General features: G+C 41.8%; 1 protein-coding gene across 1 annotated transcript in view; it reads right to left on the bottom strand.

Moving 5' to 3' along the window:
* The window catches only part of nek11 (NIMA-related kinase 11), a 240,266-nt gene that overhangs the window by 13,212 nt on the left and 209,018 nt on the right, over positions 1-18,036 (bottom strand). Inside the window, exons 14-15 of the mRNA XM_078419768.1 lie at positions 16,586-16,646; positions 13,418-13,505 (exon numbers count right to left, since the gene is read on the bottom strand). Of these exons, the coding sequence (XP_078275894.1) occupies positions 13,418-13,505; positions 16,586-16,646 (149 nt within the window). The remainder of the gene's footprint in view (positions 1-13,417; positions 13,506-16,585; positions 16,647-18,036) is intronic.

Below are 18,036 nucleotides of genomic sequence, written 5' to 3'. Positions count from 1 at the left end.
TGGCTTACTCCTACACCTATTGTCTATTGTCTATAAGTCTACTCTGCCATTCAATCATGGTTGATCTCTTTCGCTCTCAACCCCGTTCTCCTGCCTTCTCCCCATAACCCCTGACACTCGTACTAATTAAGAATCTGTCAATCTCCACCTTAAAATATTAATTATTTTAAGGTGGAGATTGACAGATTCTTAATTAGTACGAGTGATTAGCCTCAGCCTTCTGTAGCAATGAATTCCACAAATTCACCATCTTCTGACTACATAAATTCCTCCTCATTCCTTTCTAAAGGTATTTCCTTTTATTTTGAAGCTGTGGCTTCTGGTCCTAGACTCTCCCACTCGTGGAAACATCCTCTCTACATTCACTCTCTCTGAGACTTTCATGATTCGGCAAGTTTTAATGAGGCACCCCCACATCCTTCTAAACTCCAGCGAGCACAGACTCAGTGCTGTTAAATGCTCATCATATGTTAACCCAATCATTCCTGGGATCATTCTTGTAAACCACCCCTGGAGCCTCTCCAATGCCAGCACATCCTTCCACAGATATGCGGTTCAAAACTGTTCACAATACACCAAATGCGGTCGGACCAGTGCCTTATAAAGCTGGAGCATTACATCCCTGTCTTGTGCAACCCCATCGTTACTTTTTTGCATATCTTTCATTCATTGTTCTTTATCTCTCCATATCACCGTTTATATCTCTCGTTTCCCTTATCCCTAACCAGTCTGAAGAAGGGTCTCGATCCGAAATGTCACCCATTTCTTCTCTCCAGAGATGCTGCCTGTCCCGCTGAGTTACTCCAGCTTTTTGTGTCCATCTTCGGTTTAAACCAGCATCTGGAGCTCTTTCTTACACACGTCCCGAATTAAATGTTTGCCACTTCCCGCCCACTATCTTTCCTACTAATTTATTGGTTGAGTGCACTGTAGCCACTCTATTCTCATTCCATTCTTATTCTCATTATTTAAGTTAATCACACATTATTCTCCCTCTCAATTGGAATACAAAATTCTATCACAATATGATCACCATATCCTGAAGAATTTATTATCCTAACATCATTTATTAAATCTGTCTCATTTCCCATGTGCAGATTCAAGACATCCTGTTCTCCAGTCATCTCCATAATGTATTAACCAGGAAACTATTTCAAATGCATTCTTGAATTCATTCTCAAAGCTGCCCTTTCTTCATGATTAAAGACTTCCACAATGATTGCATTTCTCTTTCTATAGAATCCAAAGCCCTTCTCACAGCATTTATCATTGCAACTGCTGGAGATATAACACCTGTGTCTTTACCTCTTTCCTTCTCGCTATTCAGGGATCCAAATTTTTTTTTCCAAGTGAAGCAGCAATTCATTTGCACTACTTCCAATGTAATGTATTGTGTCAGTGTTCAATATGTGGCCTCAATATTGGAGATCACTCCGGAGTGGAGAGACCTCCGTGATGGAGGGGGAAGGGCAACGGAGGACCTCGTGTGGGGAGACCGCCTAGAGGGAGGGGGAGGGGGGGGAAGTACAACGGAGGACCCGGCATGGAGGGACGGCTGGCGGAGAGGGGGGGTTGGGGGGGAGAATAAAGGTGGACCTGGCGTGGGATACTTTGTAACATTGTTAGCGCCCTTTTTGTGGCGACTATTGCAAGCCTTGGGTATGCAAGGAAAGAATTTCACTGTGTAAAGTATTTGTTCATTCGTTCATTCAGTTTGTCTCAGTGAGTTTCTAGTGCCTCTGTGTTATCAGGCTATTGCGTCAAAATACTTGGCAAAATCTCTTGGAACAGCATCTCATCTTTAGATTCGGCATACTGCAGCCCTCCTGACATAATACTGTGTGCAATAATTTTAGGCAATCCTCATTTTTCCAGATATGTTACCACTTTTCCATCAATATGTTATCGTTTAAATTGCCTTGGTATGATTTTGTTTCAAGTGTTGGTTCTTAAAAGCGATTGTTACCTTGACAACGTTGGTCTGCACCCTACCATATATGTTTCCTCTATCCCTTCTGCAACATAAAACACATTCTCGACTCTCCAGTTCTGATGAAAGGTCCTTGACCTGGAACGTCAGTTTGTCTCAGCTGAAAACAGTTTCTTCCCTGCTGTTGTGAGCCTAATGAACAGTCCTCTCATGAACTAAAGGTGTAGTTCTGATCTCCTATCCTACCTCATTGTGGAGCTTGCACTTTTTAATGTGCACTTTCTCTGCAACTGTAATGTCATAACTATGTAACCATATACTGCCCTCTGGAATTTTGACTTTGCACTACCTGATCATACTCGTGTAACAGGATGACTTGACTGGATAGCACACGACAGAGCTTTTCACTATATATCTTGTTCTGCTAGTGCTATAGTTTTCCTTGTAACTGACTCAGTCAAACACTGCATTCACTAGTTAATTCAATGATTGTGATTTCATTCAAACTACTGTGTCAGAAGCACTTTCTCATTCTAATTTCCTTTTCTTGCTTCAATCACACAAAATGAGATGCAAAAAGAGAGCTTGTAAGTTTGCTGAGTAACTTTAAATTACTCAGTGACTGAGGTTTAAAAGGCAATTCTGTAACTGGGGAGTACAGGCTCCAAGATTAAAATATGAATTGATGATTGTATGCATGCACTTCCTGCATCAGGGGAAGTAAGATCTTGAATCACCATTTCCACTGAACAGTAGCCTTCCCTCCAGGGTATCCTTGCAGAGAGCAATGTTGTGTAGTTCCCCACATCACAGATATAGCGAAGAGGCTGAGGCACCATGCTTTCACACAGGATTTGCAAAGTGTGTGCTCAGCAAGAGTCACATGGGCCTGCAATGTTTATAATTGGAGTTGGAAGCACTCAGCAGGTCTAGAAACATCAGCGGGGAGTAAAACAGGAAATGTTTTGAGTCGAGGATCTTTCAACAGAACTAGAAAAGTGAAAGATAAGCATCTTTTCAGGAGCATGGAGATCGTCAATGATAGTGAACAGTCCAGTTGTCAAGGCAACAACTATTTTTTTCAAAAACAACAATTGAAGACAGAAAAAATAAATGACGCATTCAAACATAAAAGTATAGTGACATTAGCAGAGAGAGAAAAAAATCCACTTTATATCCCCACCCCAATCCGAGACATTTCCCCATTCCTTCCATCCCCCTACCTCTTTGCAGCTTAAAGCACTGGTTTTTTATTTTATCCCATTCTGATGAGAGGACTTTGACCTGGAATGGTGATTGTTTCTCTCCCTGGTGATGCTGCCTGCTGATGACTTGCAACTTTTCTGGAATTTGTGCCAAAATGTTATCGTTTGAAATGAAATCACCAAAGATCTGGACTTGTGAAGATGATTCCCAGGTGTGACCCTTGCTCAGATCTAGCAAGCTTTACATTGCAATTTTATCCCAATCACAATCACACTTTATTAGCCAAGTATGTTTTGCAACATACGAGGAACTTAATTTGCCATACAGTCATAACAATAAAAAGCGACAGAACACACAAAATACATTTTAACATGAACATCCACCACAGTGACTCCTCCACATTCCTCACTGTGAAGGAAGGCGAAAAGAAGTTCAATCTCTCCCTTCTTTGTCCTCCAGTGGTCGTGGGCCTCTAACCTTCCGTTGACGGGACGATCTTGACTCCCGTATCCGGCAGTGGGCCTTCCTCGTCAGGGTGATCAAGCTCCTGCATCGGGGGGGGGATCTCATCACCCCCACGCCGGCGGTCTGCCTCGGGTCGGGGCTAGTCGAACCTCATGCAGCTTGGAGCTCCCGACTGGTCTCAACCCGAGACTGCAAGCTCCTTGATGTTAAGTTCGCAGGCCACGTTGGAGTGTCGATCACGGGCAAGGAATTGCCCCCTCAGATGTTAAGACCATGCCCCACGGGGGCTCAAAATCAGTCCCAGGCGAGACCTCCAACTCCGTGATGGTAGGCCGCAGAGCGACCGGAGATACGATCCAGAAAGCAATCGCATCTCCGGCAAGGTAAGAGATTGAAAAAAGGTTTCCCTCGACCCTCTCCCCCACCCCCCACATAAAACAAACCAGAGAACATTTACACAAACTTTTAAAACTTACCAAAACAATTAAAATTCAAAAAAGGACAGACAGACGGTAGGGGAGGCAGCCATCGTGCGGCGCCCCCTGGTGTTATCCCAAAAACAAGAAGTAAAAATTAACAATAATAAAATGTTCCTCCCACTTCCTCCAAACCAGAGGCGTAGCTATGGGCACTCACATGGGCCCTAGCTATGCCTGCCTCTTTGTCGGGTACGTCGAACAATCCCTGTTCCGGGGGTACACCGGCCCCATCCCCGAACTCTACCTCCGCTACATCGATGACTGCATTGGTGCTACCTCTTGTACCCATGCAGAACTCACTGACTTCATACACTTCATTTCCAATTTCCATCCTGCCCTTAAATACACCTGGACTATTTCCGACATCTCCCTCCCGTTTCTGGACCTCACCATCTCCATCACAGGAGGCAGACTAGTGACTGACATCTACTATAAACCCACTGACTCGCACAGCTATCTGGACTACACTTCTTCCCACCCTGTCTCCTGCAAAAAGTCTATCCCCTACTCCAAATTCCTCCGTCTACGCCGCATCTGCGCCCGGGATGAGGTGTTTCTCACTAGGGCGTCAGAGATGTCCTCATTCTTCAGGAAACGGGGCTTCCCCTCTTCCATTATAGATGAGGCTCTCACTTGGGTCTCTTCTACATCCCGCAGCTCCGCTTTTGATCCCCCTCCCCCCACTCGCAACAAGGACAGAATCCCCCTCGTTCTCACCTTCCACTCCACCAGCCAGCGGATCCAACAAATCATCCGCCAACATTTCCGTCACCTACAACGGGACCCCACCACTGGCCATATCTTCCCATCCCCTCCCCTCTCTGCGTTCCGCAGAGACCGTTCTCTCCGTAACTCCCTGATCCACTTGTCCCTTCCTACCCAAACCACCCCATCCCCGGGCACTTTCCCCTGCAACCGCACGAGATGTAACACCTGTCCCTTTACCTCCCCCCTCAACTCCATCCAAGGACCCAAACAGTCTTTCCAGGTGAGACAGAGGTTCACCTGCACCTCCTCCAACCTCATCTATTGCATCCGCTGCTCCAGATGTCAACTTATTTACATCGGCGAAACCAAGCGCAGGCTCGGCGATCGCTTCGCTCAACACCTGCGCTCGGTCCGCGTTGGCCAAACTGGTCTCCCGGTGGCCGAGCACTTCAACTCCCCCTCCCATTCCCAGTCTGACCTTTCTGTCATGGGCCTCCTCCAGTGCCATAGTGAGGCCCACCGGAAATTGGAGGAACAGCACGTCATATTTCGCCTGGGCAGCTTGCAGCCCAGCGGTATGAACATTGACTTCTCCAACTTTAGATAGCTCCTCTGTCCCTCTCTTCCCCTCCCCCTTCCCAGATCTCCCTCTATCTTCCTGTCTCCACCTATATCCTTCCTTTGTCCCGCCCCCCTGACATCAGTCTGAAGAAGGGTCTCGACCCGAAACGTCACCCATTCCTTCTCTCCTGAGATGCTGCCTGACCTGCTGAGTTACTCCAGCATTTTATGAATAAACACCTTCGATTTGTACCAGCATCTGCAGTTATTTTCTTATACTAAATGTTAAATCATAGTGAGTTCCAACAAGTCAATCATCACTCAGGAGAACAAAAAAAAATCTTCTCCTCTTAGTCCAGTCCAAGTCAAATGTAATCTAAACCATAATCACAATTTCAGACACCATTACTAACCTTGATTTATTATCAAAAGAACATCACGAAGGTGTACTCTCTGTACTTGATGAGAGGTATGCCTGCTGTGGGAACATTGCAATGTGAATTCACAAGGTTGATTCCTGAGATGAGAGATTTGTGTTATGAAGGGAAGTTAAGATTGGCATGAACACGCTGGAGTTTGGAAGAATGTAAGGCCATTGTACTGAGACACAGCATGATCTGAGGTGAACTGACAAACAACATGTTGAACAAGTTGTTGAATCTGGCTGAGTGTCTAGAACAAGGAGCCAAGGGCTCAGAATATGAGATTGTTCATTTAAGAATTAAATGAACATTGAACAATACAGGAACTGGCCCTTTGGCCAACAGTGTCTGTGATGAACATGATACCAGGCTAAACTAATCACCTCTACCTGCATGTGATTGATATCACTCAATTCCCTGCATATTCCAAATGCCCATCCTAAACCCTCTTAAACGACACAATGCAAATGTATCTGCTTTCACCACCACCCTTGGCAGCATATTCCAGCCCCCCACCATTTTCAATGTAATCAAAAGCAACATCTGCACATCTCCTTTAACATTTAAAGCTATGCCCTTTAGTTTGTGACATTTTCAACCTGGGAAAAAGTTTCTGGCACTCTCATAATTTTACGGACTTTGATCTGGTCTCTGCTCAACTGCCGATGCTCCATAAAAAGCAATCCAAGTTTGGCCAACCTCGCCTGTAATTGTAGTTTTTGCACATAACTGGATATTATAACTGACATATAACAAAAGAAGAATTTAAAAACATTTTGTTCTTAAGTCACTAAGTGTTTTCCTTAAAAGAATGGCTATGAAGAGTCTGGTGGATGTTAAACCAGTCTGATATTAAAAGGAACTTATAGGGTGGGTTGAGAGAAACTATTTGTGTTGGTTGGGGATATTTGGAATAAAGAGACACATTCTAAAAATTAGAGCCTGACCTTTTTTGGAGAAAAAATGGAACAATCTCCTCACAGAAAATAGCATGTTTGGAATTTTGACAGTCATCAATTGTTCATTTGTAATCTGCCATCGATGATCTTTTAATAACCAAAATATTGAGGGATTTGGAGAAAAGGTGAATATTTGGAGTTAGATCAGATCAGAGCTCAGCTTTTTAATCTAATTTCAAGTCTTTTTAGATGCCCAATCCCTCTTTCATTGTTACAACCTCAACAACATTCACTAAGGGCTTTCAGATGATGTTCACCTGAAGAATGGGGCTGACCATTGGGAGCTAATTGGGATAATGGGGAGGAGATTTGGTGCAAAAAAAGAAGTATTGAGGGATCTTGAAGACAAAATGAAATCGTTTTGATGCAGCCAAAATATCCCAAAGGTACCTCTCAGGAACATAATCGAATAAAAACTGACATTAGGCCAAATTGTCCTGGATCGAGCACAATACCCAAATTTGACACCTATTGTGCTACTTGCCCATGCTTGCCTTGTCTGGACGCAAAGAGTTGCATAAAGTAATCATCTGCACCCGAGAGATGTACTGCAAATTGGCCATAGATGGTGTAACACCGAGGCCTTGCTTGGAGAAAAAGGTAGGTTTTCAAGAGGCAAGATGGGTAGAGAGGCAGGTATCCTACTGGCAAACCTCTTGTCTGGAACTTAATGTAATGTAGGATGCCATTTCTGCCAGTTGAGGATGTTTTCACTTAATCAAGCCCTTTATTCTAGAATTCCTTCCCCAAAACACCCAACCATCATTCTTAAAGTACGCCTCTCATGTTATCTCCCGAGCTCAAAGTCCATTTATTAGTTGATTATACAATTGAAAGTGCTTGAGAACATTGTTGACATTACCTGCAAATTGTTTCTGCAGACAGTAGTCTTGAAAATTTAATGACTCAGATAATTCAATAAACAATGGGGAGGAAAAAAAAAAGGGAATATTAAAGTCTCAAGTCCTTGCCAAGAAATACAATGCTCTCTCCAATAATGATGAATTTTTATTATTTGAAGATCTGGCACTTTGACCGTTTATATATATTTCTCATAAATCTACTTGCTACATAATTAATTTTAATAGCAGGTTGCCAGAGCCTGATTCATATTCTGTAATTAATCAGCACCTATTTCATCTGAAATGTGTTAACTTTGGAAATGTCAAGCAAAAAATGTCTAGTGATTGCAATAGATATTTGCCATGTTAGTCATATCCCCAAGTACTGAACGTAGAAACACACCTCATTAAAACACACACACTGCAAGTTTCATTCCAGTGAATATTGAGTTATGAAATTTAAAAAAGTTCTTCAAGATACTTATTGCAACTGTAGAGCATCAACGCAATAACTTCTTACTTACATAGATGTCCGTTTCTCTCTCTGTCAGAAAGTTAGGGATTAAAATTAGACTTCAAAAAGTTGTTTATAGAAAGTCTAGTCTTGGATCCAGTGTATTACTGAGAAAAAGCTATTGTTTGATGTATTGTCATTCAGATAAGATGTGAAACCAAGACATGTATTCTCTCGGCCAGGCAAATAAGTTCTATATTGAATAGTTAGATTATCCTTCAATGCACAGTTTAAGAATAAGGGATAGGCCATTTAGAACTGAGATAAGGAAAAACTTTTTCAGTCAGAGAGTTGTGAATCTGTGGAATTCTCTGCCTCAGAAGGCAGTAGAGGCCAATTCTCTGAATGCATTCAAGAGAGAGCTGGATAGAGCTCTTAAGGATAGCGGAGTCAGGGGGTATGGGGAGAAGGCAGGAACGGGGTACTGATTGAGAATGATCAGTCATGATCACATTGAATGGCGGTGCTGGCTCGAAGAGCCGAATGGCCTCCTCCTGCACCTATTGTCTATTGTCTATGCCCTGATTAATATGTATCCTTCATTTGACAACTCAAAAACAAATGCTTATTTTAATGCTTGTGCTGTGGCAACTTGCTGAGCTCAGTGTTACCATATTTCAACAACGGCAGTCACACTTCAACAAGGTAGTCCGCTGGTTGTGAGGAACGAGGGAGTATCTTAAAAGGCACATCAAAGATGTCACACAAATGTAGTCCTGCTTTTGAAGTGGAGCTCACAGTCATGTGATTAGTTGAATCAGATCCCTTCAATATACTTGTTGGGAAATCTGATGCATGGACAAGAGAGAAAATAATAAAGGATATGGGCCCAGAAGGTGAAGTGGTAATTAGAGTGAGATAAACATTTCTGGAGAATTAACATGATCAATTGTACCGAATAGCCTGTTTTTAGGCTGGAGATGCTGTGGAAATGGGATAGGTAGAAAAATCCTTTCAGTCTGAAGAAGGGTCTCGAACCAAAACGTCACCCATTCCTTCTGTCCAGAGATGTTGCCTGTCCCACTGAGTTACTCCAGCATTTTGTGTCTATCTTTGATTTAAACCAGCATCTGCAGTTCTTTCCTACACACAAAGTCCTTTCAGTATTTTGTTCATGAAGACACAACCCACACCTCATACTTATGGATTCAAGTCTCAGTCCAAATACATGAGCGCACAAACCTGGTCAGCTTCTCTGTGACTTAAAAAGCTATCTTTCAGAAGCCAGAGGCAATGGAGATGGGAAAAGGGCATGCCCATTCAACAAAGAGATGTGGCTTTTAATTTTGGTGACTGTTTCAAACTGTGTCACAGAGAAACATTTGGAAGTCAATCATATGTAGCAATGCAGTGATGCTCAAATAAAGGATGAGCATTATTCTGCGCATTTAGGACAATGACACATCAATAACATAGCAAAGTCACAAGACTATTATTCTTTTATGGTCCTCCATCCTGTGAAAGCATGGATTTGTGCTTATGAGCACCATTCACGTCTTTTTAGGCCACCACAAAGCCCTTTACAGCCAATAAAGTTTTGTTTTAACAAGTGTGGTTACTGTCGTGATGTAGAAAATGCAAGAGCCTCCCAGGCCTGGTCTTTCTGGGTGTGGAGGTCTGGAAGGACAAACCTCTGTACCCGATGGGTGTCCTGTGAGGTGGAAGAGGTCTAGTGAGGGAGTCGGCCATAGTCAGTCATTAACAATGGTGAGCTGTTTGAGGACTTTACTTACTTTTAATTATCACTGATAATTAAAGTCATTAAAAAAAGCAAACTAATTTAAACAATTTTAAAAAGAAGCAAACATTAAAAATATCAAGACATTTACATATAATTTAAAACAGCAAGTGCAGTGTTCTGTATCTCACAGTTCCAGCACTGTCTATTTGCTGTTGTCTATTTACTTCTCCTCCAGATACATCAGCCGCAATTAAAACCCTTCACTATCTTCTGTCAACTGACACCCACCACCTTTTGTGTCTTTCAGTCTCTCCTGGTCTCTCCCCTCTCATGGGCATTCCTTAAACTCTCCCCCCACTCCTCATCCTAACTTTGCACTTCTCATTCTAACATTTACCTTGTTTCTTTCTCAAGTAACCCAGAACTTCGTGTTTTCAATTTAGCTTGGTTATAAACATTGAAAAAACCTTAGTGCTTTAAAGTAGATTCAAGATTTCAAGATTCAATTTAATTGTCACATGTACCAATTAAGGTACAGTGAAATTTGAGTTACCGGTGGGAATATCACTGCTAACTACTGCAAATTAATCTACCACTAATCCCTGCTTCCAGCTTCTGAGAATATTCTGCATTTAGATGCTACTTTCCCCTTCCAAAGGTTTATGTTCTCTTGTTTTACATCTAGATGGATGCAACAATGATTAATTTCTACTTCTATCATCACTTCGTTGCTTTGAGCAACAACACTGCTTTTCCCTGTCTGACAAATTAAAGATAATATTTGTTACTTATTCGCATCTACATCCACCCACATCTAAAATCAATGATCTACATGAGCTGCATGTTTATCACTATTCCAGTCTCTCTGTTAATTTCTTTACTTAAGTTCTGCTGTTGAAATTTGCTTCACAAGACAAATATTTCACAAGCTCAAACAATAAGAACAATCATCAAGGCAGAAGCAATTTTAATACTCATTCACATTTTATGATCCAAGTTAAATTAACCTTGTTCCTACTCCTGAAATACATTCATGTCAAATGTCATATAAATGTGAGGTTATCCACTTTGGTGGCAAGAACAGGAAAGCAGACTATTATCTGAATGGTGGCCGATTAGGAGAAGGGGAGATGCAATGAGACCTGGGTGTCGTGGTACACCAGTCATTGAAAGTAGGCATGCAGGTGCAGCAGGCAGTGAAGAAAGCGAATGGTATGTTGGCATTCATAGCGAGGGGATTTGAGTATAGGAGCAGGGAGGTTCTGCTGCAGTTATACAGGGCATTGGTGGGACCACACCTGGAGTATTGCCTACAGTTTTGGTCTCCTAATCTGAGGAACGACATTCTTGCCATAGAGGGAGTACAGAGAAGGTTCACCAGATTGATTCCTGGGATGGCAGGACTTTCATATGAAGAAAGACTGGATAGACTCGGCTTGTACTCGCTGGAATTTAGAAGATTGAGGGGAGATCTTATAGAAACTTACAAAATTCTTAAGGGGTTGGACAGGCTAGATGCAGGAAGATTGTTCCCGATGTTGGGGAAGTCCAGAACAAGGGGTCACAGTTTAAGGATAAGGGGGAAGTCTTTTAGGACCGAGATGAGAACGTTTTTTTTCACACAGAGTGGTGAATCTATGGAATTCTCTGCCACGGAAGGTAGTTGAGGCCAGTTCATTGGCTATATTTAAGAGGGAGTTAGATGTGGCCCTTGTGGCTAAAGGGATCAGGGGGTATGGAGAGAAGGCAGGTACGTGATACTGAGTTGGATGATCAGCCATGATCATATTGAATGGCGATGCAGGCTCGAAGGGCCGAATGGCCTACTCCTGCACCTATTTTCTATGTTTCTATTTATTAGGATATTGCACAGTGGAAAGATGTCCCACTCTCATCTTTGGAAATATATATTAAGCAAATGAGGAAACGTTGATGAGGCTAAAATTATCCGCATCGTTAATTCTGTAAATAGCTTTAGATATAAATATAAATTCATGTTGACCGAAATTGGTTTTTGGGGCATTGGCAACTGTCTCGGCGAAGGAGGAGTTATTCCATTAAGACACTTGAATCAGACTGGAAACAGTCTTGTAGTGAATATGAATGTGTGGGGCTGTAGAAAATGCTTTTAATTAAACGTGGAAGAAGTCTGTGAGAGGAAATTTGGAAAATTAAAGGGAAATGCCAAAGTGAGTGCAAGGTTAAAAAATGGGGTATTGAACAGAACAGGAAGGAACAGAGTGTCCAAGCAGAGTAAAAACACAAATCTGAAGACTCTATCTGAATTCATACAGTAATGTATGAACAAGAGAGATGAAGTAATGTATGTACAATATAGATGAAGTAATGCTATAAATTGAAATATAACATCATAGTCATCTAGAATGCACTGAAAAGTGACTAAGGGAATTAAATATTCCAGGATATTTAGTTTCTAAAGGTCAAGTCAATTTTATTTGTATAGCACATTTAAAAACAACCCATGTTGACCAAAGTGCTGTACATCAGTTCAGGTACTAAGAACGAACATACAATGGCACACAAACATAACAGCACATACATAAACAGTTCACAGTGCCCCCTCAGAGGGCCTCAAACACTAGGGAGTAGAAATAGGTTTTGAGCCTGGACTTAAAGGAGTCGATGGAGGGGGCAGTTCTGATGGGGAGAGAGATGCTGTTCCATAGTCTAGGAGCTGCAACCGCAAAAGCTAAGCCTAGCCCGCGGGATAGTCAGTAGCCCCAAGTCGGCCGACCTGAGGGACCTGGAGAAAGAGTGGAGATAGACTGTCAAAGTACGAAAGGAAAAGGTGAACCTTTTAATATCAGATGGGTCAAGGAGGTAGTGAGCAAGGTTCTAAGGTCAGAAAATCAAGCAGCTATTGTTTGAGTGTGGGTGAAAAATAAAGTATCAGAGAACATTGGGAGTTGTTCACAGGCCCCTGAAGAGTGTGGTACAGAAATGCACTTTATAAATCAGGTGCAATGAAACAAGGACAATACTCGCATTCGAATAGTCTAGGAAAACGAAATTAGCGGTGATAGTGTGGAAGATGAATTTATAGAGTATGTAAGAGATGGTTTTCTAGATCAGTGTGTGCTGAAGAATCGATAAAAAGCGAAGCAAATTTTAGATGCAGCATTATGCAATAGGAAAGAATGTATTAATCCTCTGGTAGATGAGAGACCTTTAAGGAAAATGTATCTAATTTTATACTCAGCCTGACTCCCGGGGCAATTCGACAACTCATTTGCCCTCTCCTATTTCCTTGTATTCCCTGCAACCTTTCTCTCTCATATGCCCAGTGACTTGAAAGCACTGGTGCAATATTTATTCCCTGTAGGTTTATGATTAAAAAGTTAAAGAGATGAATATACTTATTTGCAATTGGCTTATTTGTGGTCATTAATTAGAAGCCCTTGGTTATATAATATTCCAATAATTACATTGTGACCATCACTGATACTAGATTTGGCTAATTTATTTAATTAACTATTTAAACTCAAGACTGGATCATCATTCCAGCATTAAGTGTCCAATAATGTAACCACCGAGACAACCTACTGTTTCTTCTGAAACAGTTAACCAATATCTTTGGCAAATATGGGATGGTTTTCCAGTAAACAGAATGAGCATCATAAAGTACTTACGCCCTCATACGGTTCATCTTGGCCTGCACCATGACACAGTTGATGGCAGTTGGTCCCCGGTAGGCAGCTGGAGTCACAGTGCCACTGTCTGTAATCAATACAGAGACACATTGTTGATGCCATCTTTCTCAATTCAGAAGGGCAGCATTTCATGAGATGCAGGTTTCTCACCTCCCCAACAATTGCAGGCATTACTTTGAGAATTAGTTAGGAGCACAGAGAGAATATGTTTCCCCCTTATGGAGGAATCTGAGACTAGGGGGGGGCAGAATAAGGGTCAAGAGCGTTGTGAATCTTCAGCATTCTATACCCCAGAGAACAGTGGAGATAGAGTCTTTGAAAATGTTTATGGCTATGATAAATATATTTTTGGTCAATGTGGAACATGGATTATGGGTAATAGACAGGAAAGTAGAGCTGAGGCCCAGATCAGCCACAATATTATTGAATGAACAAAAAGCCTTTTAGTCTTATTTTCTGATGTACTCATGCAAACACATGGATGCCTTTCTAATATTTCTAGTTACAAGAAATAGAGATTGTTCATAAGTTCTAGGAGCAGAATTAGGCCATTCGACCCGTCAAGTCTACTCCGCCATTCAATCATGGCTGATCTATCTTTCTCTCTCAACCCCATTTTTGTAAAATAAATGTTTTCAATCACAATCACAATAATACTTTATTAGTCAAGTATGTTTTGCAACATACGAGGAACTTCATTTGCCATACAGTCATAACAATAAAAAGCTCCAGAACACACAAAATACATTTTAACATGAACATCCACCTCAGTAACTCCTCCACATTCCTCACTGTGATGGAAGGTGAAAGAAAAGTTCAATCTTTCCCTTCTTTGTCCTCCAGTGGTCGAGGGCCTCTAACTTTCCGTTGACAGGACGATCTTGACTCCCGTAGCCAGCAGCGGGTCTTCCTCATCGGGGCGATCAAGCTCTGAGAGGGGGGGGATCTCAACTCCCCCGCGCCGGCGATCTACCCTGGGTCGGGACTAGTCGAACCTCGTGCGGCTTGGAGCTCCCGACCGGTCTCAACCAGAGACTGCATGCTTCTGATGTTAAATCCGCAGGCCGCGTTGGAGCATCGATCCCAGGCAAGGATTCGCCCGCTCAGATGTTAAGTCCACGCTCCCGCGGGGGCTCAAAGTCAGTCCCAGGCAAGACCTCCAGCTCCGTGATGTTAGGCCGCAGACAACCGGAGATGCGATCCAGAAAGCAATTGCTTTTCTGGCAAGGTAAGAGATTGAAAAAAGGTTTCCCCCGACCCCCTCCCCCACATAAAACAAACCAAAGAACATTCACACACACTTTCAAAACTTACCAAAAATTTAAAAAAGAGCTCGAAAGGTACAGACTGTAGGTGAGGCAGCCATTGTGCGGCGCCCCCTGGTGGTAGGTCAATGCCACACTCATTTATCTAATGAGAGGATTGACCGGTGCTTGCATTCTGGTCTCTGCCATTGCTCATCTATAAGTAACAACTTTACACAGTCTATTCCAAGAAGGGATAAAGAACCAAAATCAGCCAGGAGCATGGGCACAATGGAGAAGATTTGATGCAGCATCTAATATGCCCCAGTGTTCATAACAGTCTAGCGGGTGACTTGATGATTTGGCAATGAAAGTTTTATAGAGGTGTCATCAGTTATAATTTGCTACTCAAACACAAACCTATGTTATTTCATGCTAACATAAATATGGTGAAAGAAGTAGATTTGTAAAGATCTTAAAGAAGAAAAAAATATTTAAAGGGAGAGCATTTCAAAACGTAGGTCTTTAGCAGTGGATGGCACTGTGGCTAATGGTGAGCATTAGATTCAAGATGCACATGAGATACGAACTGGAGGAATTTGGGATATTGAGGGCTTGTAGGTTTGGAACTGACTGACTGTTAATGGAGGCCTGTAATCTCTGAGTTTGTCCAATCCTGCCCTTTTGATCATCCCTGAATGAATAGCTCCACCATGAACTGCCTTACCCTGAGCTGTCTAAACATTAAGTTCTGGATCTAATGCCCAGGCCTCTCCAAGACTGATTTCTTTATCACATACCTCAGAGAGTAAAGAGCTCCTCAGTTACTATTTCTTCTGAAAGATGAAATATCAAAGTGCAGCAGTCCCCCAGAATTGCATTGAAGTACATACCCTGGACTGTGTGCTGATTTTTAAGTGGTATTTGAACACACAGCATTCCAATTGAGAGAAAAGGGTGCTATGCACAGATCCATAGCCGGTTCTTCATTTCATTTAAATTGTCAGTCAAAGTTTAAATTCAGACAATGTTACTTTGTCTCACACTAAAAAAAATTACAAATGCTAAACCACTGGTATTTACAGCAGGGGAGAAAACAGAAAAACCTGCCTTAAATTCAGAAATTCAATAAAAGCACGAAGCCTACAGCCAAAGTAAGCCTAAGAGCAAGTACGCAAGCAACAAGACAAAGGATCATAGTTAAGTGGGACAAGGCAGTGTTTTATTGAAATTATTTCATGGCCGGCAGCTCTTAATAGGGAGCATTGCTCCCATGAAACTGTTCAAGAAATCACTCACCCACGGTGTCCTCGTTCTTGGAGATCCGCACATCTCAATCAGTGCTCTCTAAGAGTGGCAGTAAAAACCACAGTCTGTTGATTTTAAGAAAGAGTGGTGCTTTAATTTTAAATGCCTGATGCTATTCTTATTGATTTATTTTTCCCCAGCCAAGATCATAACGACTTGTGGAGATGATAGATAAAGAATTAGCTGCAAATCACTTTTCATTTCACTGACTGGAAAACAGGCTTAAAGGAATGAATATCTAATGCTCCTGGATGTTTGCTTGAAAGAGAGTTGAGATCCATCCTCAGACTCGCTATCACATATAGACAACTATTACGTATAAACAATGTATTGCTGTTGATTACAATGGTGTTCTCCAGCCATACTGTGTAAAGACTGTCTATTTCCAGAAAGCCTGTACGGCCTGTTATGAAAATTAAAATGATAAACAGGCATACTGAGGCATTAAATAATCATTTCGTTTGTATAGCGTGAATCATAGTTGGGAAAGAGGTGGTTTCAAAAAGTAGGTCTTCTGTACCACAGAATTGGATATTCAGTTCTGCAACAGCCAATCAATTGGATGATGGTGGCAGTAAAGTCGTGAAAATCATACCTAACGTTCTGCTGTCCAGAACATCCTCCATGCACCGTACTAGGGCTTCAACATCTGTGTCCTGAAAGATTGAGAACAGGAAAATGTGGTTATGGACAGAAAAAAACCATGTACTATATGATCTATTGATCACCGGGATGTTTTTTTCAGTCATTTTGCTTAATAATGATCTTTTTCCTGAAAATCAAAACATTCTCAAAGTCTGGAGAATGAATTGATATAATCCCACATTGAAAGAATCTACAAGAGATGCTGTATCAGCATCATCATAGACCCACACCACCATGCCAACGCTCTACTTTCACTGCTGCCATTGGGAAGTAAGTAAAGGAGTCTGAAAACACTAACGTCCAGGTTCAGGAACAGTTTCTTTTCAACAATCTTCAGGCCATTGAACACAACAAACTCCAATTAAACTTTGAACTGTGAACTGCCTGAGTTGTACTAGGGACATGGGTTTTGGGCTTTGTTTTGCTTTGGCACTATATTGGGTTTTATGTTTTATGTTTATTAAACAGTTTTTTGTTTGTTTGCTATGTTATCAATTGAGTACCGTGTTTACAAAACTATTGTGTTGCTGCTGCACGTAAGAATTCTATTGTGGGACATATGACAATAAAACACTCTTGACTTTCTTGACACCAGTAAATCTATGAACTATTGCAAGCCCAGAAATGTTAAATGTTATCAGAGCAATAGTGCAAGATCTACATAACCTTTTTGAAAAATGAGTCCAAAAATATTCATCTCATCCCTTGAGTGTTAGTGAATTGACACCTAATTATTCTTCCACCTTAATGACTTGAAATGATTAAGAATCTATTTGAAACGTCCATTTGAGAAACATGTGAGCAAAGATCATACTGTTCTGTAGATTAAATTCAAATGACCTTGAAACAAAATGGCTTTAAATTCAAACTTTATACATACAGTCCACCTTTGTTACTACGGCCCTCTTTATAATGGATTTTGGTTATAATGGAGTGACTTACAGACCTCCACGCCAGGCCGGGCTGCCAATGGCACCCCTGGCCCACACTGCCTTCTGGCCACTTCGAGGCTGGGCCATCAACTCACATGGATTCCAGGCCCAGTTTAAGATCAAGTCTGAGAAAGGGCCTTAAATTGATGTCACCTTTCCAAATTCTTCAGAGCTGCTGTCCAACCAGCTGAGTTAGTCCCATACTTTGTGTCCTTTTGTGTATTAACCAGCATCTACAGTTCCTTGTTTCTACTTCTTGTACAATGATAACCTCTTACTCGGTTATAGCGGACAATCAGTGATAACGGACACCATTCCCCCCAAGAACATAAAGAAAACTGAGATAGTAGCTTTGGAGGAACTCTTCCAGCTGATTTGGGAATCTAGAAGCAGAGGGTGTGGTCTAAAAATTAGTCAGGTCTTGCAGGAGTAAAGTTAAGAAACAGTCCTACAGGGAGAGTGTAGTCGC

The sequence above is a fragment of the Rhinoraja longicauda genome, chromosome 2, assembly GCF_053455715.1.
Source record: "Rhinoraja longicauda isolate Sanriku21f chromosome 2, sRhiLon1.1, whole genome shotgun sequence".
Lineage (NCBI taxonomy): Eukaryota > Metazoa > Chordata > Chondrichthyes > Rajiformes > Arhynchobatidae > Rhinoraja > Rhinoraja longicauda.
The sequence above is the reverse complement of the archived record's forward strand: the minus strand, read 5'-3'. Positions and strand labels throughout refer to the sequence as shown.